This window comes from Tursiops truncatus, chromosome 4 (genome assembly GCF_011762595.2).
Source record: "Tursiops truncatus isolate mTurTru1 chromosome 4, mTurTru1.mat.Y, whole genome shotgun sequence".
Taxonomy (NCBI): Eukaryota; Metazoa; Chordata; class Mammalia; order Artiodactyla; family Delphinidae; genus Tursiops; species Tursiops truncatus.
Genome location: NC_047037.1, coordinates 94,403,904 through 94,430,258, shown reverse-complemented (window position 1 = coordinate 94,430,258; position 26,355 = coordinate 94,403,904). Strand labels below are relative to the sequence as shown.

The window sequence follows — 26,355 nt, the reverse complement described above, 5'->3', positions numbered from 1 at the left end:
ATTGTTAGAATTTAAAATACAATATTTGCTCAAATATGCTTATCTGATAAATAGCCAGAGTTCATATAACCACACTGTCTCTTTCTGAACACACCATCATTAATGAAAATCTTTTGTACATTACATGAATTGTACTTTCAAATTAAATAATTTATCTCTAGGTAAGATATATTATGGAATTGGAAAGAATTCATGGCTAACTTTTCTTTCTATTTTAAATGTAATTAATAATAATTTGGATATAAGAAGTTAAAATAATTGATAGCTTTTAAAATAATCTTTTAGAGATTTTAAATCATTATCCATAGAATATATACATTTGAAAAACTTATGTGTATTTGTGTATTATGCATATTGGGGCTCACATATTTGAATTCTGGCACAGCAATTCTATTTAGGAACTTCTTTAGAATAAGTATTTAAAATTAAAGTAATGTATTTCTGGCTTCTAAAATTCCTTGCTTTATCAATTCTATCATAGAAATGTGTTCCATCAATGTTACTGGAGTGAAAGTAGACTTAGGAAGGGACTATTTTTAACTTTGATGGGGTTTAGTTTGTAAAAATTTTAAAAATTGAAAATATTATTTACAGGGCATAAAAATACTCCCTGAACGTTTTTTAAAAAGTGAAGTAATTAATTAAAGCTATTCAGAGAACGTAAAAATACTAGCTGAGCATTTTTTAAAAAACAGAATCACTTAACCAACTATATTCAAGCAATTTTTACTCCGAGAGTTTTATATACCTAGATATAATTTCAAGTCAAGTTCTAGACCCCAAATCTCATTTTTGTTTGTATTAAAACCACATAAAAATCAATACAAATGATTTCTAGTGATGGGTGGATGGATTTGAGGATTTTAAGTGATGTTTTGATGATATTGAAAATTTTAATTTCAATAGTGATGTAATCCTTAAAAAAAAAACAAAGCATTATCATGATCAGGATAGATGTCTATATGCTTGATCTTCTACATTTTGATAGTGTGTTAGTATCCCTTTTGTAACAAGATAGTCATTCCTTTAACAAAAATATCTTGAGAATCTACAGTGGACCTGGCACTATGCTAAGTCCTAAATACAAAGATGAAAATAACATTCTTGCTTTCATGAAACTTACAGGTTATTAGGGGAGAACAAAGATGCACATCTTAGTCAACTGGGGTGGTTTTGACTGCAGGAGACATTTGGCAGTATCTGGAGATAGGAAGTGGTCATGACTTGAGGCAGAGTTCTTCTGGCACATAGTGGGTAGAAGCCAAGGATGCTATTAAACATCTTACAATGCTGTTAAAATATCCTACAGCAGGGCTTCCCTGGTGGCGCAGTGGTTGAGAGTCTGCCTGCTAATGCAGGGAACACAGATTTGTGCCCCGGTCCGGGAAGATGCCACGTGCCGTGGAGCGGCTGGGCCCGTGAGCCATGGCTGCTGAGCCTGCGTGTCCGGAGCCTGTGCTCCACAATGGGAGAGGCCACAAGAGTGGGAGGCCCGTGTAGCGCAAAAAAAAAAAAAAAAAATCCTACAGCAAAGAATTTATCCAGTCTAAAATGTCAGTAGTGCTGACTTTGATAAACCTTGATCTAAGTGTAAAACATTTTTAGAACTGTTATTATAGAATGATGCACAGACTCTGGTGGTAACACACAAGAGTCAGTGGTCAATTTAATATCTCAACAAACAAGAACAGTTGTCTTGATAGAGGAATATTTTCAAAGAAGAGCTGTGCTTGAGCTGATTCTTGAAAGGCTGAATGGAGAGATGTTCCTGTAGGGAGAGGGTGGAGTTGGAAAGAAGAGCTTTCCAGACAAAGTCAGTAAAGTGAGCAAAGGCATGGGTGTGTAAAATAACTTCTTATCTTTGGGAACTATACAAAGTATAGTGTGTAGGTTGGGGGTGGGAGTTTGGGTGGGTAAGTAGGAATCTCATCTTGGGAGCTTTTTCTTACTATGTCATGTAGAGTTGGGTTTTCTCCTGGAAGGTGTTAGAAATGATGAAAGATTTTGATCAGGGACATAAGATGAAGCAGTCTATTTGTAGGATCCATCAGCCATGGTGTGAAGTGTCATGATTATTTAAGGGAAAGTAAAATCCTACTTCATTTGACCAGAGAAGAGACACAAGAGGATATAGTCTTTCAGTAGGAAAGAAAATTCCTTACTTCTTTTCCTATAAATGTTTTGCTTCTGATTCAATATTTTTCACTTTATTTGTCAGAACTATATCAAAGCAACAAAAACTTAGCCTTAACTCATTTTCTGTAGTTTTATAAATGTATTATGTTGCTGATTGGCTGACTATGTGGACAGAAGCTGCCATGTTGTAGATTCAGGTAGCATTGTCCTTCCTTGGAGGTTCTATTTTCAGACTCTTGTTGTGTAGCCATGGTGAAGAAAAAAAAAATCTGCTTACCAATGAAAAAAAGACAACCATAAATGGAATCTCAGCTGTAGCAAAACCTTATTCTTCTGTCTCAGTGGTTCTCAACCCTGGATACTTACTCATTAGAATCACTGGAGGGAGAGATTTGTGTTTCTGTATTTCTTGAAACTCCTCACATTAACTCAGACAACTCTGCCATGGATACAAAATATTAACCCCACATTTTTTTATTTGGCTTTGAAATGACTTCTTTTTTAGATATTTTTCAATTTAAACACACCTTCTTATTTCCATTAAAAGTTAAAATGATCTTTTAATTTTTTTAGCATACACCTACTTTCAAAGAGTAGCTTTCTGACAGTTTAACAGAGCAAGAGGGAAATAGTCTATGATTTCTTATATAAAATCCACAAACTGTATGAATCTCACTCATGTAGCAGAGAGATAACTAGAGATTTGAACATGAAGTTTTGAACAGTGATATTTATATTGATACTTTTAAATGGTCTTATTTTGTGCTGCTCATCTCTACGATCAATTGGTTCACGTGGCTAGTGAGTGTGGTGCAATGAAGCAGGTCTAGGAGTTTGATCTTCCTATGGCCCACTCCCTGTTCTTTAGCCATAGATTATATCATTATTAACCTTTTGCTTGCTTCTTTCATGGGGCCAGTCAAAACTTGTTTGTGGGTAGGGACATTTAGCCCATATGTACCATGTTTCTACCTTATTCTAAACTGGTGGGTTTCAAACTTTTGACTATAACTCACAGTCAGATATTTTACATTGTGATCTAGTAGACACACATCCATCCATACATGTATAGCACATAAACATTTTACAAAAATAATCTATTCCATTACATCCTATACTATCCCATACTATTCTATTTCATGAGAAATGTTATTCTTGACCCACTAAACTGATATACTAGCACAATAGTTATTTAAAAAGGTTTTTCTAATCTAAACCCATGATTTTCAGCACAGCCTGTGGGTTATAGCGTCTTCCTAAGGGGGTCAGTAAAACCCTCAAGGGGTGTGCAGATAGCTTGAAAACAAAACTGTTCTTTGTTCCATTGCTTTAATTTGTGTTTAGTGAAGACAGTTAATTTGTATAGATTTTCAAATATTGCATGTAGGAGAAAATGAGATTATTTAACTTTTTGAAAGATCTAATCCCTACTTTTCTTCAAATCCCATTTATATGTTATCTTTTTCATGGAGTCATCCAATGAATGGAACAAACTAAACACCCATTGAAATTCACTTAGCAGTTAAGTATGTATTGCTGGGTGACACCTTTTGTGTAATTCTTTGGGTCAGAGACATTTATGTTATGATGAGCTCTGGTTTTCATACTGTTCTTGATAGACTATTTACCAAAGTAGTCTGAAGAGGTGGGATCTCCGTGACTCTGAGGATTTATGTTTAAATTTGCCAAAGCTTCTGCTGTACTAGTTATAATGAAACACTGTCTGCAGTCTCATCCACAATAATACATTCTTTTGCTCACCTCCTTCCTTCTGCTCACCTCCTTCCCCTCACTTACTTCTGTCTGAGATCCACTGTAAGGGCAGTTTACCTTGCCTACTGTGGCCCACAGCCATCTAGAGCTTGCCTGATGGTTCAGATCCCAGAGACCATTTTGGTTTATGAGAGAGAGCTGAAAAATTGTGTTTAAAATTATGTCTTATATTCCTAACCCTGGATATAACCAGGACTATAACTTTGTTAGAATTATGTTCATCTCATCTAAAACACAAAAGCTCATAAGCTATCTTCTTAAGAAGTGATAACTCTCCTCCCCTTCATAACTCTCATTCTCCAATATCTTGACCTCATTGACTTCCATCCTATAAATGTTAGGCTGATTTCTGCCTCTTTCCCCTAACTCTACTAGATAAAGGATGAAACGTCCTTTTTTCAAAGGTTCTGTAACCCAGTTTTAGTTAGTCACTTAGATCATGTAATGTAGGTCTTTATTTTACAGATAACCAGAAAATCAAAGAGAAGCAAAATGAGTTACTCAAGTTATCACAGAATAAGTTACCACTAGGTCCCCTGATTTTGAGTTTTTATTATGATAAATTACAAATATACAAGATGTTGAAATAATAGCATAATCTTTAATATTTTTTCTATATTTCCTACACACACACACGAACTTTTTTTTCAATGAGTTATTTTTAAAACAGAAATACTGTTGCTCCTTGAAAGTCAGGATTAATGCTTAATTCTGTCCTCTTAACTACTGATTTTCAGAGTAAGGATTTGATATAATGATCACTTCCAGTGATCTATGAATAACCTTTTAAATTCATAAAATAGAAACAATTAATTTGGTGCTTATTGAAATGTTTAAATAGAAAGATTTAAATTTTAGGTTCTCCCTGACTTCAACATCAATTCTTGAGTAATGCTTTTGTGTGTGTATCTCATTTCATTATGTCCCGAAGTGTTGTGCTTTGTGGACACAATTTTGTTGTAGCAAATAGCTGAGCTAGAGATATTAGAAATTATTACTTCGGAAGCTTCTTTTAGTTACCTCCTTTTATATTATCTATTACAAGCATGCACTACCTAGGAAAAACATTTAACCACTTGGTATCAATTCCCACATCTAAAAAACAAAGGCAGCTCTCTGTTCACTTCAATGTATTCCTCAGAGTGTTGTCGTGAAGGTTAATATTACATCCCCCCAAATAGTTCAACATGACAAAAAAAATTATGAACAATAATGAGAACAGGGTTGAAAATGTATTTCAGGCAGAACAAAGTGCTGTTATAAATTACTAGCAACCTATTTTATTTTGTGATTATTGCTTCCTAAAGGCTTTTGAGACCTTTGAGAAATAAATAAATATAGATGCAAGAAGAAATAAATAAAAATATAAAACCAATAACAACTTATTTATATTTTTTCATGTAATTTTAATTTTACCATTTTTGTCTGTGGAAGGACAGAGCTGCTCTAAAAGTGAAAGGGCTATTGCCATCTTGTTTTTAACACTATTGAGATTAGGCTGTGAGACCTCTTACAGGTTTTATTTCTTATAAAAATGACGAGAGATAGATATGAGGGTGTTCTAGATGAAACATTTGCCACCTAATTGATTGTCATAGACAGAGTTAAAGAAGCAGTAGAAGATCTCTAAATCTTCCTGATATAGTAAAATCTAAATTCTGATAAGGGAGGTGATTTTAGAAAGAAGTCTCTGGGGAATTTATCACTATATTCTGCTACAGTTGTTAAAACATCATGCATTCACTGGCTCTTTATATCTGGAAGTCATCTCAGTCATTTCTAGCCAAACATTTCATTTCACACATGAGGTAACTGAGGGTAAGGCACATTATGTGACTTCCCCAAGACCACAGACAATTAGTGATGAAATGGGAACCAGAGCCCAAGCCTGTGATTATATTTATTCAAAGGTATGTTAGTGTGTGTTGCATAAATGTCACATTATATGAATTAATGGGCAACATGAAAACAAACATATCTCAGTAAGCCTCTAGAAGGAAGTTGTTGGGAGGCCCAGCCTATAATTTATGATGATACAACAGTGTTTTTTCCTAAGAAATCTTTCATTATCCCAAGGTCATAAACATATTCTCCATAAATTAACCTCTAGAAGTTTTAATGTTGATAATGTAATTATGAAGCTGAAGTGTTTGCATTTTGATTAAAAACTTTTGGAGGGCAGAAACACATATTCAGAAATGCATATTCTGTGCACTTAGTGAAGTTACATCAAACTGGCATTTATCATCAACAAATTCAACTATATAATCTTGGGCAAAAAAGAGAAACACAATTAATTTAAATAGCATGTTCAGTCTTCCTGTTATTCCAATCAATGAATTTATTTATGACTTTATGTAAGTGTGAGATAGACAACATCTAACTGATATCCTACAGTTGATCTTAGTTCCCCTGTAACTCTGAGTGTAAGCATCTCAAAGTGTGGTATATGATTTTAGCATTTAAAGGTGTGATTCTATCTCAGCTTTTATTATGGCTTCTGAAGCAAAACAACCATTTACTCTGTGTTTAGTGAGAGATTTTCCTGATGTTCTGTTTTGAGTAATTGAAAAATATCTTCTGAATTTTTTAAGGATCAACATTAAATTAAAACTGTAAATGACCAAGCCTAACAATTCTTGAAGGTTTTAAGCTCAAATTCTGACTATTTATCTGTAAGTCTAAGCAGACTTTGATAGTCATTTTTTAACAGGTTTTTGAGAAATATTTGCTTTTATATGCAAGTAGTTAATTGACGTACAGAATAGGAAATTGAATATAATAAATTTTTATAAAAGGCAATTTAATATGTTTGAAGGAGTTTAATTATCTGCTATAATAATCCATCTATAAATTATTTAGCTAGCCCTTAAAAATCGATTTTAAAATTTGTTCAATCTTACATTTTCTTAACTATCTCAATAATATATATAATCATGTCAATTTTACCTTAAAAGTCTAAATTGTTTACTCAGTTACACATCTCAAATCAAAATAAAAGGACAAAACTGTTAGTTAAGTAGGTCAAATTCTCTCACACATTTGAATTACTAAGAATACCAACATGCATAGATTCTGTAACATGAAAAATGATTCTCTAGTTTTTGATTATCTTTAACACGTCTATGCCTACATAATCCTGGGGTTAATAGTTGCTGATAGATGGAAAGCACTTATCTTCTAAGCTAACTGCAATTGCTTATTAGCCAGAGGTTTTGACTGGGACAATGGGTAGATTCTTATTAGTAATCATCATGCAACATAACCTTATTTACAGCCTATACAAGGACTTGATAAATTAGAGAAGAATTGTTATAGCCCACATGACTTTTCCAGACCATATAATCCACATTTCTAATGTTCTTTAGATTCATGTTACATGTTAACTCAGTTTTTTTCTCTGTAATCGCAGTCATGCAGCTCTTAATATTTGATTAAATTTTGTATTTATGGACTCAAGATATTTGAATGAATTTCATCTAGCTTTAAATATTTCTGATCTTGACAGAATCTTGCGTTTTCTCACATTCTTTTGGTCTGGTGGGACCATAGAATTCTTACCAACGTAAAGTGCTCAGATTTTCTGTATTACAAGAGACTAAAGGGCTGTCACACCTTAAATGCAAAGAATAAACCTTTGCATTTATTTGTATTAACTTTTTGGTCTCTTTTTTTGGATCCCAGATTAAGGAATAAAAACAGGTATAAAATATACTTTTGGTGAATTGGGGAAAATTGAATATTGAATTGATATTGGATGCTATTATGAGTTAATTGTAATTTTCTTAAGTTTGGTAATGGTATTGTGGTTATGTAGAGATGATCCATTTTTTCTCATGAGATGTGTGCTGAAATATTAAGGGCCAAAATGTCTGAAACTTAATACCAAATGATTGAACAATCACCATCACGACAACAACAGATAGATGGATGGATGGAGAAAGAAAGTAAAACAAAACTATGAGAAAATAATATCTACATGGACCCTTCACATCTCAAGACTATGTCTGAGTCCTTGGTGGCCTCAGCATCTGAGAATGTAACCTTGATAATATAGGTCTCATCTCCAAAGATACTAATCTATTCAATTGTGAGAAGAAAACCTGGCTGTGAACAGCTCATGGATAATGTATATCTCTGTACAAGGTTTTGTATTTAAAATTAGTTTGCACCTTGGATACATTCAAATGAAGATTTGTTCTTTCTCTTTAAGTGAACTCAAATTATGCAAGAGACTGATTTTTGTCCATGGCAGGGAACACTTAATCTTGCCATTTCAAGATAACTCTGGTTTAAAATTTAGTTGCTTTGGTGTTAACTATTCAGTCATAGTCAATATTCTCTTCATCCCCCTTCTCCTAACTCCTCATGTTCCATGTATGGAAAGGGATGGTAGGGAGATAGTATACTGCAGGTTTAAGAGCACAGATTCTGTAGCCAGATAATCTGGGTTCAGATGCCGTCTCTACCATCTCCTAGGTGAGTGGCCTAAAGTAAGCTATCTAACTATCCTGTGCTTCAATTTCTTCACCTGTAAAATGGGGACAATTATAATACTTATAAGTTTGCAGTGAGAATTTAAAGGTAATATTGGTAAATAATGTTTAATAACTATTAAATAATAGTTACCAATAGTAATTATATAAACAAATAAATGATAAAAAATGATAAAGAATCTGATGAACAAATTCTTGCCTAGGTGGCTCCTTAGAGTTATGGGAGAAGCTACAGAGTGAAAAATCAGCAGGTGTAGGATCCAGCATTACTAACTACTCATAGGATTTTAGGCAATCTAAGATCTCTTTGGGTTTTAGTAAATGCAGATGTTGGAGAAATGATCTCTAAGGAATTTTCCAGTTCTAATGCTTTGTGACGTTACAGGAGAGATGTAAGTTCTAAATAAATGGATACATATCAAAGTCCTTTGAATAGTATAAAATATTCGATAAATGAATGTTACAAAAATCATCCCATGAAGTACACTCACAATATGCTTTCAGGAACAGGATCCTGGGAGGAGAATGACCAGAAGCATTGCTGCTTGCTGGCATCATTTACCCATTGGCCTCTGGCATTCAACCTGCTAGCCATGCACATTGATTATTTTACCCATTTCCGCCTTCCACACATGGGGGATTAATCTCAATGCTAAGATCTCCTGTGGCCTTAGAGCTCTATCTCCATAGAGATAGAAGAGGAGCTTTTTGACAAATCACCTGCAGCCATGGAGATTGTAGAGCCATAGTCAGATTGATTTGCTTTTTCAAGACAAAATTAGAAATTCAAATATTATGTTACAGGCACTGTGTCTCCTGTGCCACAGTACACCTCACCTCTTTCCTTGCTATCTGCCTCTGTCTTGCTGGTTATTTCCGTCATAATGGAGCAAGGCTGACAATGTGGGCATGGTACCAGCTCCTATTGTCGTCTGATGCTCCAATGGGCTTTGGATATATGCGCATGTTGAGGGAACATTTAAATAATGTTTGTGTGCTGCACAGTCATAGAAACAGCATTTCCACATCAGCTCCTTTGATCTCCTAAAAACCAGCTATCGTAATACAAGCAGATGTTTGAATGGGTAGAAATAAATCCAGGTGGCTCCAGCCTACCCCATGGGGCCTCATACGACTCCATTGGCTCATTCAGGTTTGCCATTCTCCTGATCTTAGTGGGCACAGTTATCACATTTCAAGTAGGCCTGAGTTCCAACCACAAAATTAATACAAACAAACAAAAAAACCCTTTCTACTAGAATGGTAAGGGGTCAGTGTTAGAGTTGGGGAAAAAAAAAAAGCAAGGAGAATCAGTTTCTTCAACTGAAAAAATCAAGAAGAGCAGTCTATGTCATGGATTATTAGCAGCTCTGGAGCAAAAGATGTGCTTGACTTTAGTTTAAACCTGGTGCCAGTGTCAAAATACAGATGGCAGCAAATTGTAAATACTTAGCAGGTTACCAAATCTGTTTGAAGCAACTTGGAAGTGGAAATAATTCAGGAGGGAGCCAGAATCAGAAAAGTCTCCACAAAGGAGGCATATTCCTGGAGAAAAAGAGCATTTGAGCAGAGGAGAATGCATATGAGAAAAAGAAAACAGACAAAAGCATGACATGTTCTGGAAGTTGTGATAAGAGTGTATGCTAGACCACATATTGTGTGAGGTGGGGGTGGATAAGGAAGGGGTAAAGTAAACCAATAGGGAATGTTTGGAGTCAGATTGAGGAATTGATGAGGAACTTAAATAAAGATGCCAGTAAACTTGCAAATAACAGGAGTGAAGCCTTTGGTATCTATGTGAAGGGTAGGATCAGTAGAGTTGCAGGTAACTATTAAAACTCTAGTTACTGAGTGAAACATAGGACTAAAAATACAGGAGAAAAATGTGATTGGGTGAAAAGTTAAGGTTTGTGTGTACTGCATCAGTTACGCACATAGGACTTCTATATGGAATACTTAGGCTGGAAATACAGGTCTGAATGTGAGGAGAGAGAGAAGAGATGAAAATCTGATGACAAGAGAAGATAGGGACTGGAACTTTAAATTTGTATGAAGTTGGGAAGTTTCAAGGAGGAGTGTGATCAGTGTGGTAGGAAATGAGCAATCATAAATGAAGGAGATTGGGTTGTTTGTTTTTTTGATATTGAGCTGCATGAGCTGCCTGTATATTTTGGAGATTAATCCTTTGTCAGTTGCTTCATTTACAAATACGTTTTCCCATTCTGAGGGTTGTCTTTTCGTCTTCAGTACAAAAATGGGCAGAAGACCTAAATAGACATTTCTCCAAAGAAGATATACAGATTGCCAACAAACACATGACAGAATGCTCAGCATCACTAATCATTAGAGAAATGCAAATCAAAACTACAATGAGGTATCACCTCACACCAGTCAGAATGGCCATCATCAAAAAATCTACAAACAATAAATGCTGGAGAGGGTGTGGAGAAAAGGGAACCTTCTTGCACTGTTGGTGGGAATGTAAGTTGATACAGCCACTATAGAGAACAGTAGGGAGGTTTCTTGTAAAACTAAAAATTGAACTACCATACGACCCAGCAATCCCATTACTGGGCATATATCCTGAGAAAACCATAATTCAAAAAGAGTCATGTACCACAATGTTCATTGCAGCTCTATTTACAGTAGCCAGGACAGGGAAGCAACCTAAGTGTCCATCAACAGATGAATGGATAAAGAAGATGTGGCACATATATACAATGGAATATTACTCAGCCATAAAAAGAAACAAAATTGAGTTATTTGTAGTGAGGTGGATGGACCTAGAGTCTGTCATACAGAGTGAAGTAAGTCAGAAAGAGAAAACCAGATACCGTATGCCAACACATATATATAGAATCTAAAAAAAAAAAAATGTTTCTGAAGAACCTAGGGTCAGGACAGGAATAAAGACACAGACATAGAGAATGGACTTGAGGACACGGGGAGGGGGAATGGTAAGCTGGGACGAAGCGAGAGAGTGGTATGGACTTATATACACTACCTATGTGCCTATAGGCCACATGGGCGAATCAGTCTATTAAGATGTTGGAGTAACTAAAGAAAAAAAAAGGAAAAATTATTAAAAAGTAGTAATTATTCTATACATTAGCTACTTAAAAAAATACTTATTGCCCTGGCATTGGTGAGGGTATTTTGTCCATTTATCATCATGTGGTCCTAATTGGCCTTAGTGGGGAATTCTCATCTGTTTGGTCTTTAGGTAGCATCACTGCCCTTGCTGTGTCCACCATGGCTGTCATATCTCACACCTTCTCTGTGGACTTTAGTACAAACTCTAGGCTTCCAAACTCTTCAGTCTTCCAACTCTGGCTCGTAAAGTCCAGATGTTTGAGAATCAAAATCTTCTTGGTCTCTATAGTCAAAAACCATGGATCTTTATGCAATTTTCTCTACTTGGAGTTAAAATAAGGCTGTTTGGAAGAATTACGCAATATTTTTCTTTTAATATAGGTTCTATTCTCATCTTCCTAAAAGGATCAAGAGCTGTGGGACAACAGAAGTGATCAGGAGGAAACTCATTCAAAATATTGTTATATTACTCAGGAATCCCACATAGAGATGGGCAATTTAGGGAATTTTCAGGGTAATTTTGACTATATAAGCTAGCTATAGATCCTAACTGCGCAATAGAATGCTATCCCTCTGAATGTGTTAGAAACATCCTCCTGTCAATACGTATTATAGTTTCCTGAGGCACTCTTTATTTTCTTTCATAGCACTTACCAAATATATATTTAAGTATATTTTAATGTATGCCATTATTAATGACTTTTCTTCTCTCTAGTTTTTAAACTCTGTGAGGGTAAGGACTATGCTTGTTTTGCTCATCACTGGATTGATTCCGAGTGCCCTGAGTCTAATACTTAGAAATTGCTCATAAAAATTTGTGGAATGAATAAATAAGTGAATGGATTAACCAAGGAATATCAAATAGTGGAGTACTAATAGAAAGGGGCTCTGGTGTTCTTAGGTAAAAGTTGACCAAAGTATGAAGTTATCTTTATTGTTATTGGTACCCATGCAAAAACCTTTGATTTTTTGGAGGTGGGTTGATATCCAGCCAGAATATATCAGCATGGTGTCTCTTTTGATTGGCTGATTCCTGTGCTATGCCAGCTCATATGTATTTTGTACGTCATCTCTGTTGAAAATTTTTTCATTCTGAAATGATCACACTAATAGTCAATTGTTTAATTAATTAGAGGGAAATGGGCATTTAAGATAAATAAATTATCACTTTATTATTAATTTGTTATCACTGTACTTCATGAAAGGATGAAGGAAGTCAATATATCTTCAAAGATACTTCAGAAGAATAAAATGTACACATATCTTGAAAATGAACGTGGTAAATTATTTTAAAAAGCTTTTAGAGTGACTTAGTTCAATCTGTCAGTACCCCAAAAACTAAGGTGCTAGAATAAATATTCTAAACTAAACACTGTAGATCATTTAAATGCTGTAGATTACTTGAGAAAACCCTCAACAGAAAGACAGGTGAGAAATGTGGGGAAAGGGAAATAAATGAGCACTCACTTTGTGTCAGAAAAAATTGGAGTAGGTTTTAGTCTTAGAAACAACCTATAGCATTCATAATTCCTCATAGTATACATCAATATCTTTAGAGTCATAAAATTTCTGAATGTTTTCTTGACGACTAAACCTGTTTCCTTCTCTGTTTGAGGCATTATTCTGAAAGTACACGGTGTGTTTTATTCTTTGTTTAGCAAGACAAGGACATTTTATGTTAAAGAATGTGTATGTACATAATAATGGATATTTCTGATGAAAGTTTTATATTTTCATTTTCGTTTTAGTGTATATTTGCCTCTAATGTCCCAGTGCAAACACAGAAATAAAGAACATAGAGCTTCAGTCTAGACACCCGATCAAAAAACAGATTTCTTCATTAAATAGTCATTGTCTCCAGCATGGTAAAACTGGTCATTTTGGAGGGTGAGCTAATACGTCCTTTTTCTAGAGGCAAGACCATGTAACACCGTGACACTTGACTGAGCAAGACAGCTGCCTACCTGTACGACTTCAGTGCCTTTTTGCCCCAGATCTTACCTGGGTCCTATTAGTTCCTTTGAAGGTTGAAGTAGGGCTTTATTCTTTTAACTTAAATTCTGATCACTATTAAAATACGTACATTTCTTCTCCTCCCCTTCCCTGGGAACTCTTGAAACTATTTGCAGTCATTTAAAGCTTAATGAACTGTTTCTGAACTCTTCTGAGAAGCCGGCTTGGGTGGGTCATACAGAAGCACCAGGAAAGAGGTTAAGCCCACTGTAGGGGACAGCAAGTCTATGCAGAGTAGCAGGTCAGTAAATGCACAGGAGGGCTGAGAATGAGAGGATTAGGGTGATCACTGATGCTGAAGAGCCCGTTCCATATTTTTGCGAATCTGTATGATTAAACAATTTGCTTTAGTTTACTAAAAAAATGCATGTCTTAGATTGACAATTAAATATTTGAAGAAATGATTTTTGGTTTGAATTTTCTATTTTTCTTCCCAACTAGAAGAGTATCATAGACAGTAGCCCATATGAAGGTAATAAAATTAAAGAAATATGAAATTTTGATGAATTGTTTCTGCAAAAGTTATTTCTCGAAAGTAGGTAAAAGCACTTATGAACAGATTCACTTTTTCTCATGTCACAGGGATGCTGTTTAATAAATTACTTTTCTTGGGTACTAAGAGCCAACTTTATTCATCTGAAAGGTTAATGCATCTGTTCAAAGTGTCCAAGTTATTCCCAGAGAATAATTTATGCACTGAAAATCTGTTTTATTTGGGAAATGCCTAAAGAGAAAAAAAAGAAGTGCGGTACAAATTAAACACAGGTAGATGTGGTAGTTCATAAATGAAGTTGTTTTTCTTCCCCCAAGCTTTATTTATATGGACTGATTTATATCCCTGACCATTTAAAATTTCAAAACTCCCTCTCCTCCGCCCCAGAATTTCCTATCATTCCTTTTACTTTTTCTCCATAGCACTAATTGTAAATATACTCTGTATTCCACTTATAGATTTCATTTTCTTCTGACTTCCTTCACTAGAATGTAAGTTCTATGCAAATAATTCTTTCTGATTGCATTACCTCAGCTCCCCTGGACACTACCAGGCACGTGTAAGCATTCAATAATATTTGATAAATGAATGTAGGAATAAATCAATATTGATTAAATTTACCAAGTAATCACCAAATTTCCATTTGAGGTACTGTTGTAAGGGTCATTTTCTGGAAGGCAATGCCATATAATAGTTGAGGGTAGTTTCTGGAGTCATTGTGCATTGAATCTTTTTTTAAAATTTTTATTGGAGTATAGTTGCTTTACAATGTTGTGTTAGTTTCTGCTGTACTGCAAAGTGAATCAGCCATATGTATACTTATATCCCCTCTTTTTTGGATTTCCTTCCCATTTAGGTCACCACAAAGCATTGAGTAGAGTTCCCTGTGCTATACAGTAGGTTCTCATTAGTTATTTATTTTATACATAGTATTGTATATATGTCAATTCCACTCTCCCAATTCACCCGCCTTTCCCCCCTTGGTGTCCATACACTTGTTCTCTATGGCTGTGTCTCTACTTCTGCTTTGCAAATAGGTTCATCTGTAGCATTTTTCTAGATTCCACATATATGTATTAATATACAATATTTGTTTTTCTCTTTCTGACTTAATGCTGTATGACAGTCTCTAGGTCCATCCATGTCTCTGCAAATGGCACAATTTTGTTCCTTCTTATGGCTGAGTAATATTCCATTGTATATATGTACCACATCTTCTTTATCCATTCCTCTGTTGATGGACATTTAGGTTGCTTCCATGACCTGGCTATTGTACATGGTGCTGCAATGAACACTGGGGTGCATGTATCTCTTTGAATTATGGTTTTCTCTGGGTATATGCCCAGGAGTGGGATTTCTGGATCATATGGTGTGTACATTGAATCTTGATTCTCATACTGGTCATCTGTTTAACCTTGGGCAAATTCCCTAACATTTCTGTGCCTCAGTTTTTTCATCTCAGAATAAGGAGAATAATTTACCTGTATCGTGGTTAGAAAATATACTTAGAAAATATGGTTAGAAAAGTGCTTAAAAAAACATTCTGGTGCATAATCAGCCCTTAACAGTCACTGGCAGTATCATTAAATCAATTTGTGAAAATAATAATATTTTATGCACTCTGAATAATTGAAATAAAGTCATGACAAGTATGTAGATATTAAAAATATTTTGCCTCAGTCATCTGAAGCACTTAGCTCAAAGCATATTTTAAGAATTCATTATTAATATAATTTACTTTCTGAAAATTAACAAGACATTAATTTGATTTATTTGACAAACTCCAATTAAGTCGAACAGAGTATTACAATAATTCCAAAGATCAAGCTTAGTTTTGAATTCTTCCCTGTCATTTACTAGGTCTGTGACCCTGGGCAAGTCAATTAAAAACCTTGACTTCAGTTTCCACATTAGTAACATGGGTGAAAATTAAATCTATGTTAGTAGTTGAATATTAAATGTAGCACAGAATCTGGCACTTAACAGATCTTAATAAAAGGAGGGTCAAAAAAAGATTATTAAATGTATAAAATCTAGAGAACAGTGTGACAGAACTATCTCAATTTATATAAAACTGAGTGAGAATTAAAAGTGAAATTATGTTTTTCTGACTCCAAGTTCAATCTTAAGCAAATAAATTAGAAATTCATATTTTAGAAGAAGTTATTTTAAAACGAGAACTTAATGTGAGAAATATTGACATTTGATAGCAAGTCACTCAGCATATGACTTCCTTTGTATTGCTAAGTATAAAACACAGAGCCTCAATACCAGTTTAAGAGATGCAAGTGTCTCTTTAAAATCAACACTTCTGAATTCCTTAAAATTCAATGTTATACGTACAATCCTCTCCCTCCCCTATCGCAATCAATTTAAATTTATGGAGGTACTGAGTTAAGAAAGATGTACAAAAACCTTGTGATACATGTCTTCAAGGTCATTGTTATCTAAGAATGTGTTACTAATGTTTTGTAATATTGACCACGTCAGACAGTCTTGTACAACACTATTAAGCACCGAAGTAGGGTCATTGGATGCTGCACTTAGTGATGGTGGAGAAGATGGGAAATGCTTCTGCTCAGGTTCTCTAATCAGAGTTTGCTGGAGCCACAATGGGACAGCAAGCATTTCAGGTCATCCCAGGGTAAACCACAGACACTGGGTTCTACCTTGTGACATGAAGCTCAACTAAGATTTTTAAGCCAGATCGAGACTGGAGTACACATGTCTAGAATTGCACATGCCCAGGAGCTGGGGAGTCTGAGCAAACAAGACATTATGCTTTAATGAGTGTAAAGAATCTCAACACAGTCTCCAAACCCCAAGCACTCCCATTTCAGAAAAAAATTCTAGAAACTGTGGCAAGTAACATCTCCAAGCTTGCTACTACTGTGAGTTGATAGTCAAGTTTTCTATGTACAGAGCAAATGATGGAGATAGGATTGAGGATGGGGAGTGTACAAGAAAATAGTTCATTAACTCCCAAAGTCTTGAAAATGCCATGAGCACTGCCAATGTTATAGGGATCAGAATGTGGATACTGCCTATACAAAAGTTGTGATGTCCTTCAAAATTCCCCTGCTTAATGTACCATAATATTAAAACACAGACCAATACAAATAACATTATAAATATAATAATGTGATGCAACTAATCAGGGCTGTTACTAGCCCATGGGACACCTTTGTATTGTGCAGTCTAGCTCCAGAGCATGTGGCTTAGTCAAAGGAGCACAGACCCTGTCACCATCCCTCTCCATGGGATTGAGAGTGCCTTATGTCCAGACTGTGCTATGTTCTTTACGTGTTTGTAGTTTATAAAGTCTTATGATCATCATCTTGGTTTTCAAATGCTAAATCTAGAGAACGCCTGAGGGGGAATTTGAATCTGTATCTGCTGATATCAAAATCAGTGGATTTTCTGTTAAAGCAAGCTGCCTTCTACCTCTACCTTCTTCTTGTCAAAAAATATTTATTAAGAGTTTTAATCTCTATGACAGAGCTCTAAGTCTTATTCAAAGTGTAGAGATATGTCTTTTGGACAACCTCAGATCTGATCTAATGTTGTAAAGCAAAGACTTTACTACTGCTATTAGTGGTCCATTTCAAGTAGCACGTGCTTCTTAACCATTTTTGCTAAACATAGATGTGTCCAGTTTAGTCTGTAGTAATAATTCTCACTGTTTCCACAATCAGGACCTCCTTTCCCTTTTTAAAAAATAATTTTCTTCCTCACAATGCCCATATTATTCAATACATCTATTAAACAAATTGCATTCACTATGTAAGAATTTGTTTATTTTTATATGAAAAGATCTAATAAAGGGTACACGATTTTAAAAGGTAAAGAAAACAACTGATGATAAATGGCAACCAAAATAACATGAAATTTATTTAATAACAGATGATATTTAGGTAGCTTGTGCAGCAAGCTCTTATCAGAAAGTTCTGGAGTTGAATTCTAGTCCCTCCACTTATTTTCCATGTCACTTTAGCATCCTGTGACTTATTTTTCCTTTTCTATACATGGAGTGGTGATTCCAGCATCATCCAGTGTTTATAAGGATTTGAATGAGAGACTATAGGTAAATGATCTGGCAACACACTGCCTTCTTTGTATACAGCATCCACTCAATAAGCATTATTTTTCTCCTGTGAGACAATATAAAAGCTAGAAAGCCTTTTTGAATAATAAAAATAACTCACTCTTGAAAATTCCTGACTCTGAATCCGTAGGGATGGGAGACTTCTTTAGATTGAGAGACAACAGTGTGAGTCTAGAGTCTCCAGTGCCTTCTAGGAGTTAATGGGACCCATCATGAGAAGGAAGCGGCGGGGCATTACATTGCTGTGTGTGTGATGGGATGTACCGTTCAGACACAAGCTGCTGTCTTTCCTAAAAGTCTTCCAAAGACTCCAAAAGAGCAAGGCTGTCTTCGTCTATTTGGAGTGTCCTGAGGAGCTAGACTGAAGTCATAGGCATGGCCAAGAGACCCCAGGGTCTGGGTCAGCCATTTGTGTGAGTCTTCTGTTTCTGGAGTGTCCTAGCGGATCAGAACTAACCAGACATGTGGCTGTTCTTCCTAAAGTGACTAGGTTTGTGCCTCAGTGGTATGTTATAGTGCGTAAGGAAGGAAGCTCCTGTTTAATTAATAGTTTTTGTGTCTATTTTGGGGAGTAAACTCATGCTTTCCTTTCCCACATCCTCACCAAAGTGACTTTGTTCACCATAAACATGTTCTACTAAAATGACGATTCAAAAGCAAGATGTATTTCCTTCCTTTTGCTAAAGACTTGATTGATCATCTAAGGGCAGATCTTTAAGGACAGATAAAACATCTTTTTTTTCCCCAAGCCCAAAGCTTTAAAAATGCAATAAATTATTTGAATAAGCCATTTGCAGTTTTATTTTCTTTTTGTTTTTTATACATAGACCAAAACCACCAACCCAAAAAATTTTTTTCCAGTGCACAAACTATGCTCTGAGAATAAGTTGGGCACTTCTGGAAGATATTTTAACTTTATCAGGACAATAAAAGGCCATAAAGGAAAAAAAATTAAATACCAGACTGACTGGAGTTTAAGTATTAAAGTCAATTTATATTTATTTGTTCAACACACATTGACAATTTCCATTACACTCTCCTAAGAATTCAAGGTTTTCGTACTTCTGTATCAATTATCAACCACCAATGAGCAGCCATTGGAGAAACCAGGATGTCATTCTACACGTAGTATTTTTCTGTTCTCCCTTTCGCTTTATTCCTGTGTTTCCTAGGAAAATGATATACAAACCATTGATTTTGAGAAGTAGTAGTACCCTGGAATTCCTTTGTTGAGAGGAAATTTTTCTTGACATTATTTGGTCATTGAGAGAATTGAGAATTCTCTGAAAATCAACTCTTGAATGTTAAATCCCTCTGACTATGGATATTGGTACTTTAAAGGGTAGCGTTGCCTCCAAATCAGTCAGTCTGCCTAGCTAGGCTGTTCTAATCTGCTAAATACTTGGTTTGAGTTCTTCCTATTTATAATAAAAATCTTTCTTTTGCAAATGTTATGATTTATATCTTAGTTCTTCTACTACAAAAGCCTAGCTTTGTCACGCTTGCAAACTGGAGTCAAAGAATAAAAATAATTTTGAAATATTGTAGCCAAAATCTCTGCCTCATTGTTGATAATTATTTCTGATAATCCTTAGGTCTTTAATGAGCTTTGCCTGCATGGATGTAGACAGCCTGCCTATCCAACAGTGAGTTGAGATCAGCCTCAGTCTACCCAGCAAGTGAGAGTGAAGGCTGGTGATGTCCACATGAAAAGTAACTCTTTTCTAGGTTTTGCAATGGAACAGATATGGTTGCTCTTGCTTCTAACAATTAGAGTGCTTCCAGGGTCTGCTCAGTTCAATGGCTACAACTGTGACACCAACCTCCACAGTAGATTTCCTGGTAAGTCTGAACCCAATCTTTTCTCTAATTGTATCTGGAAAGAGCGATTATGTTTGAATAGTAAATCATTTAAATACATATGGAAAATGAGGGGGATATCTGTCTATATTAAGTGGATGTTAACAAATGGCAAATGACAAAAGACATTTTTCTGAAGTTGTAACTTATAACCACATTAACATACAAAGTGTTCATTGTAGTTTATATTATTATAATCACTGCTCACAGATGTGAAAAATATTGGCTAATGGTTGATAAAATTGGGAGAGGCTAATGTCATTCAAAATTTGTCTAATTGAGGGATGTTTTTCTCATAAATTAATTCAGACTTTAAAAATTGCCCTTATATGCTGATAAATTTATTTAGGAAGAATACTCAGAAAATGACTGTGAAATATTATGCAATACTCAAAAAAATACTATTTCAATGAAATGTTGGTCACCACCAAAGTACGCACACCAGCTTCAGAATGCATTTCATAGCAACCCATCAATATTATGACAGACATGAGATTTTGACCATATTGATGGACGTGTCCCACAGGTTCCTAAAATCTGCACTTTTTAGAGGTAATTTAAGGTTTCACTTAAGTAGTCATCTTTTTATATCAGCTAAAGTTATAGAACCACAGTTCAATAGTTACAAAATAAGAACTAGATGATCTGAAACTACTTTTCTACTTATGTATTGCAAACTGAAATACCTTCTGCAATGTTTTACATGCTCCTGTGTTTGGAGCATGCCAGAGTAACAACACACCTGCATAGAGCAATCAGTAGGTAGTTAGGTAGTTGATGTGAAGTTTCTAATTTATTTGAGGAGAGGTAATCTGGCTTGCTCCCAAATAAAGACAAGAGTATGTAGGAATGGCTTCATGAGCCCAGACCTAGTATGAAAGTACTTGACAGGTTTAGTAAAATAAGGAGGTCAGGATGGGGAATGTCCAAAGACAAGTTTACGAAGATCAGTTAAGGCATGGTTCTTAATGATTTTGAATACCACAAATGATAGGATTTTTCTTTTTTTACTATGGAAAATTGCAAACATATGCAAAAGTAGAGATTAGTAAAAAAGCACTCATAGTAATCATACAGCTTCATCAGTTGTCAACATTTATAAATTTTGTTTATCTCTCCATCTCACTACCTCCATCTCTGAAATATTTAAAAATAAATTCATTATTCATGTTTCATTATATATATAAGTGAAAAGAACTTAAAAAAGTCATTACACTTGTATATCTAATAAACTTAACAATAATTACTCAATATTATCTTATACTCAGCCAATTTGCCTCTAAATCCACATGGTGCATTTGTTGACGTGTTTCTTAAGTCTGTCTTAATTTATAGAAGTCCCTTGCTTTTCTAAAATGCCATTTATCTCTTTAAATAATTTGGTGATTTGTTTCTTGGAATTCCAACACTCTGGATCTGGTTGACTGTAACTCTTATGTGTCATTTAACATGCTTCTCTTTTCCTGTATAACCTGTCAACTAATGAGAGCTAGAGGTTTGAATAAATTCAGGTTCAGTTGTTTTGGCAAGGATACTTTTTTGTATTATTTGTGTAATAAAAGTGTTTTGTCTTCATTTTGTAAGCAATGAAGAGCCATTGCATCTTTTTAAACATACCTTTTTAAGAATTTGATGTGGTCACATTTTGTTTCAGAAAGCAGACGTTGGGGAAAGTATGAAGGACAGAATCAAGTTAGAAGAGACTAGAGGCAGAGAGAAATGTCACAAAGGCAGTGACAATGGAAGCAGTAGAAGGAGACAGTTATTAAGAGATGCAGTATTTTGTGGTGGACTCCCCAGAACTTGAGAACTGATTTGACTTGGGAAGTGAGAGAAAGAGAAGGCTAGAGGCTGTTTTGGACTTAGATAACTGGATGTTGATACTGTTAACTGAAGCCAAAAGTATAGGGCATTTGCATGTTTTAGAAAGGAAGTTTGGGTTCGAAAATAATGACTTTGAAGTGCTCTTAGAGAGTAGAGTGGCAGCGTCTACTCAGAAGTAGGAAATATGGACCTGGGTCCGAGGAGAGAGGTTGAAACCAAAAATAGCTGTGTGAGAGTTGAATCCCTGTGCAGTGAGTGAGCAATGAATGAGGGGTAGGAAAAGGAAAGTTGTGGAAATAGACTACTATTTAAATAACCTGGTGGTGAAAGAAAGGGAGGAGTAAACTGAGCCAGCAGTTTAAATGAGAAAGGAGATTTTTGGATTAGAGGACTAGAGACACCTGAGTCTACATGAGCAAAGGGAAAGTATTCAGAGACTAGGAATACTAACAAAGAAATAATTGATGTAATGAGGAAAGAAAATATGGAAGAGATCAAAGGTACAGGTGGAGGAGTTAACCTTGGAAAAGTGGCAGCTGTTTGTTTGATTTAGGAGAGAAGAGAAATAAAAGAGGCAGAGAAGTTGAGAGATGCTAATTATGTTCATCTTCGTGGTTGAAGTGGAAGGCAGAGGCCCTCAGAGAGTGAGGGGCAGAGGCCTGGCTGGGACCTGGGAAGGGTAGTCAAGTCTTACCCTGTTATGGATAAAAGAGAAGGCCAGAATGTGAGAAGATTGCTCGGCAGAGAGGAACTAGCTGATGATGTATTATACTTGTAAAGGTAAATAAAACCTGTAAATAAGCCAAGGAGTGACTAGGACAGCAAAAGGAAGTATTTTTCATATGGTAAAATTTAAAAATTATGTTAAAACTTCCATTTACAATGGTGCCCACTGACCATCAGCGTCAAAATCACCTGAGATAGTCGTTCAGTGTGGACTTCACTGCTTTCCCCCAGATATGTAGTATCAGAATCTCTGAATATGGTGCTGGGAATTTGTATTTTAAATCCTGCAGATGACTCTCATATGCATTATGATTGAGAACAGCTGACGGTATTCTATTACTTTCTTGAATCCATTATTCCAGTTAAAAGCACAGTCATGTTTGGGGAAATATAACTAAAAACAAAATCTTCTCCCAACCCAAAAATTCTTTCCACAAAGATAGTAGAAATGAGAACACATTTATCATTGAATAAGCATTAAACCAGAATGTGATGCTCAACACAGGCAATTCATTAAAAGTTTGCAAAGACAGAAAGGAATCTCACTCTTTTACATAGTCAAGCAGAGGCAACCCATTGCATACATGTTTTCAAAATAAATAATAATTAGTTCTCAAATAAGAGGACTTGACAGCACCATTTGTCATGTATAGTTCGTCCTGAATTTATCTGGTAATTGAGGTGACCATCTGTGTTAGTGTAGTAGCTTTCTCCAGAGGGAAGATAAAATTCTCATATCTTTATGAAAGGAGGTACTTTTGTGATTTGGAGCAAGGCTCCCACGGAAGTGAGGCTCCCACCGTCCCCAGACTGTGAGATAAGGATACTATTTTCCTTGATGTTTACATTTCTAAGAGATGGTTCCCAAGTCCTTGAGAAAGACGTCCCTGCATCATAAAGCTGACAAAAGTCCTATCTAATTTTCAAAAGGATTTATATACATTTCAAGGAGAAGAGAAAGTACTTACAAGTTTTCTGATATAAATGGTCTCTTCCTTTATTTTCAACAGGGAGAATTAAACCTCTTATTTTTAATTTGTATTTGTCCTTACGCATGTTAGCACTTTTAGTACTTTTGGGCTTAGACAAAAAATATCCAAACTTTCCAAATTTATACACACACACACACATTGTTGCAATTTAAAATTTATATTAAAAAAACCCCTAAAATTCAGATAAATCAAAAGTTCCATGAGAGGCTTTAAGTTTATATGGGTAGTCTTTTCAAGTAAGCCCATTTTTGCAGGTTGTGTGCAAAAGACCAGAGTGAGCAAATAAAGCCTGAAGGTTAATTGCTCACTCCCCTCTTGACCTGTGGCTTCTCTTCCACATCAGGATCACCCTTGATGTCATTAGGAGCTCCACAAGCTGCTCAGATACTAAGCAATGGGCTAGAATGAGAATGAGTCTGGCAAAGGAGAGGAGCTATCTAAATGCAAAGTAATGTTAATCATGATGAGAGTAATCATCTCACCCTATCTGACCTTTGCTGTTTCATGACATTAGCACTATTTTCTTTAATTTCCATGCCATTTATCCTTAAGCCAAGGGAACCACCATGACCTAATTCATTTTAAATTTAAAGGGATACCATTTAATTTTAAAGGTAGTTAACTCTTGCCTATCTAAGCTAGTAGCAGGGAATAGACTCATGCCCAACTGACATTATAATTATGCTCTTCCAAGAATAAAATGCAATCCATAGTTGACTTTTAGAGTACCAAAGAATTATTTGGTCAAAGTGAAACATACAGATAAATGCATTTGGCCTCTGCAACTAATGGATACCTTATGGAACCAGCCCCTCTCTTAGAAGACGGTATATGTAAGGGTCGGCCTAAACTTTCAAGCCTCTAAAGAAGTCTTTAATGATAAAGGCACAATCAAGGAGAGATTAGGTTAATGACACCAGAAACTTTGTGGCCTGACATTGTTTTATGGTGAACTAACCAGTCATGGGAAACTGAACGTAAGTCAATGTTTTATGACTTGTCATTTTGTATTCTATTTGAAATAGTGCTAAGAAGGAATAAATTCCATGTATAGAATGCTAGGCACATTATGTAATTCTCTTTTATTTCTTACAATAAACCTACAAAACTTTTTAATTTTTACTTTATGATATGGAGATTGAGGATTAGAATTTTTCTAATACTGCAAAGCTAGCAATTGTCAGAGATATAACACTAGAGCTCTTTCCATCAAACCATGATGCCTTAAAGTGAATCTTGAATACTAAGTTTAAAAAATGATTTATACCAAAAACCAAATAATCCAGTTACAAGTGGGCAAATGAGTAGACATTTTTCCAAAGAAGACATACAGATGGACAGTAGGCACATGAAAATGTGCTCACTAATCCTCAAGGAAATACAAATTAAAACCACAATGAGATATCACCTTACACCTGTCAGAATAGCTATCATCAAAAAGACAACAGATAAATGCTGGTGAGAATGTGGGAAAAGGGAACCCTTGTGCACTGCTGGTAGAAATGTAAATTGGTGCAGCAATTATGGAAAACAGTTTAAAGATTTCTCAAAAAATAAAAATGAACTACCGTATGATCCAGCAATTCCATTTCTGGGTATATATCTAAACGAAACAAAATCATTATGTCAAAGAGACATCTGTACCCTATGTTCACTGCAGCATTATTTACAGTAGCTGAGACATGGAAACAACCAAAGTGTTTATCAACAGATGAATGGATAAAGTTGTGAGATACACACACACACACACACACACACACACAAACACACACACACAATGGAATACTATTCAACTATAAAAAAGAAGGAAATCCTGCCATTTGTGACAACGTGGATGGACTGCAAATGTTATTATGCTAAGTGAAATGTCATACAGAGAAAGACAAATACTATACGATCTCATTTATATGTGGAATCTAAAAAACAAAAGCAAAACTCATAGAAAATGAGAAGAGATTTGTGCTTACCAGATGGCAGGGGTGGGGGCATGGGAGAATGGATCAAAGTGGTCAAAAGGTACAAACTTCACACTATAAGATAAATAAATACTGGGGATGTAATGTACAACATGATGATTATAGTTAACACTGATGTATGCTATGTTTAAAATATATTAAAAGTTGCTAAGAGAGTAAATCCTCAAAGTTCTCATGACAAGGAAAAAAGCATTTTTTTCCTTTTTTTTGTATCTATATGAATGATGGATATTAATTAAACTTATTTGGTAATCATTTCACAATAAGTGTAAGTCAAGTCATTATGCTGTCACCTTAAACTTATATAATGCCGTATGTCAATTGTATCTCAATAAAACTAAAATTTTAAAACTATGTGTAAATGGAGAATCACAATGGAAACTGCTACATTAAAGAATTTGAAAAATCATATGGTAGGAAAATTTGTTTAGCTTTTTCAGGACCAGCTTGACTAAGGAAATTTTTTCTCTGATAATATTTATTAGTATTTCAATGAGTACCAGTGTTCCCCAGGAAATAAAATAGAGAATCACCTATTTCAGTGATAGACTTCATGGGCAGGTCAAGTGAAATGAGCTGCCTGATTTTGTGTTAGGCTTTGCTTAACCATTGCACTGTTCTGTGCCCAAAGACAAAGTAAGAGTGGATTATGGAATAATTATCCCAGGGAATACGTTCTGTCTCTCTGTGTAGGTAAGAAAGGCCAATTCTGCTGCCTTCCTACATAGTACCAGTGTTTTGGTCTCCAAGCTGTGAAAAGGATACCTGCTTTCGCTTTGCAGCTGTGACTGCAATTACTACACCAGATGAGGCAGAAGAACTGATCGAGACAGCGATTGCAGATCACATCCTGATTATCACATTCAGT

At 35.3% G+C, this 26,355-nt stretch overlaps 1 protein-coding gene across 1 annotated transcript in view; it reads left to right on the top strand.

Annotated features, from left to right (window-relative positions):
• Positions 1-26,355, top strand: part of ZPLD1 (zona pellucida like domain containing 1) — a 289,906-nt gene that overhangs the window by 225,462 nt on the left and 38,089 nt on the right. The window contains exon 8 of the mRNA XM_073804283.1: positions 19,705-19,951. Within this exon, the coding sequence (XP_073660384.1) occupies positions 19,816-19,951 (136 nt within the window). The 5' untranslated portion in view covers positions 19,705-19,815. The remainder of the gene's footprint in view (positions 1-19,704; positions 19,952-26,355) is intronic.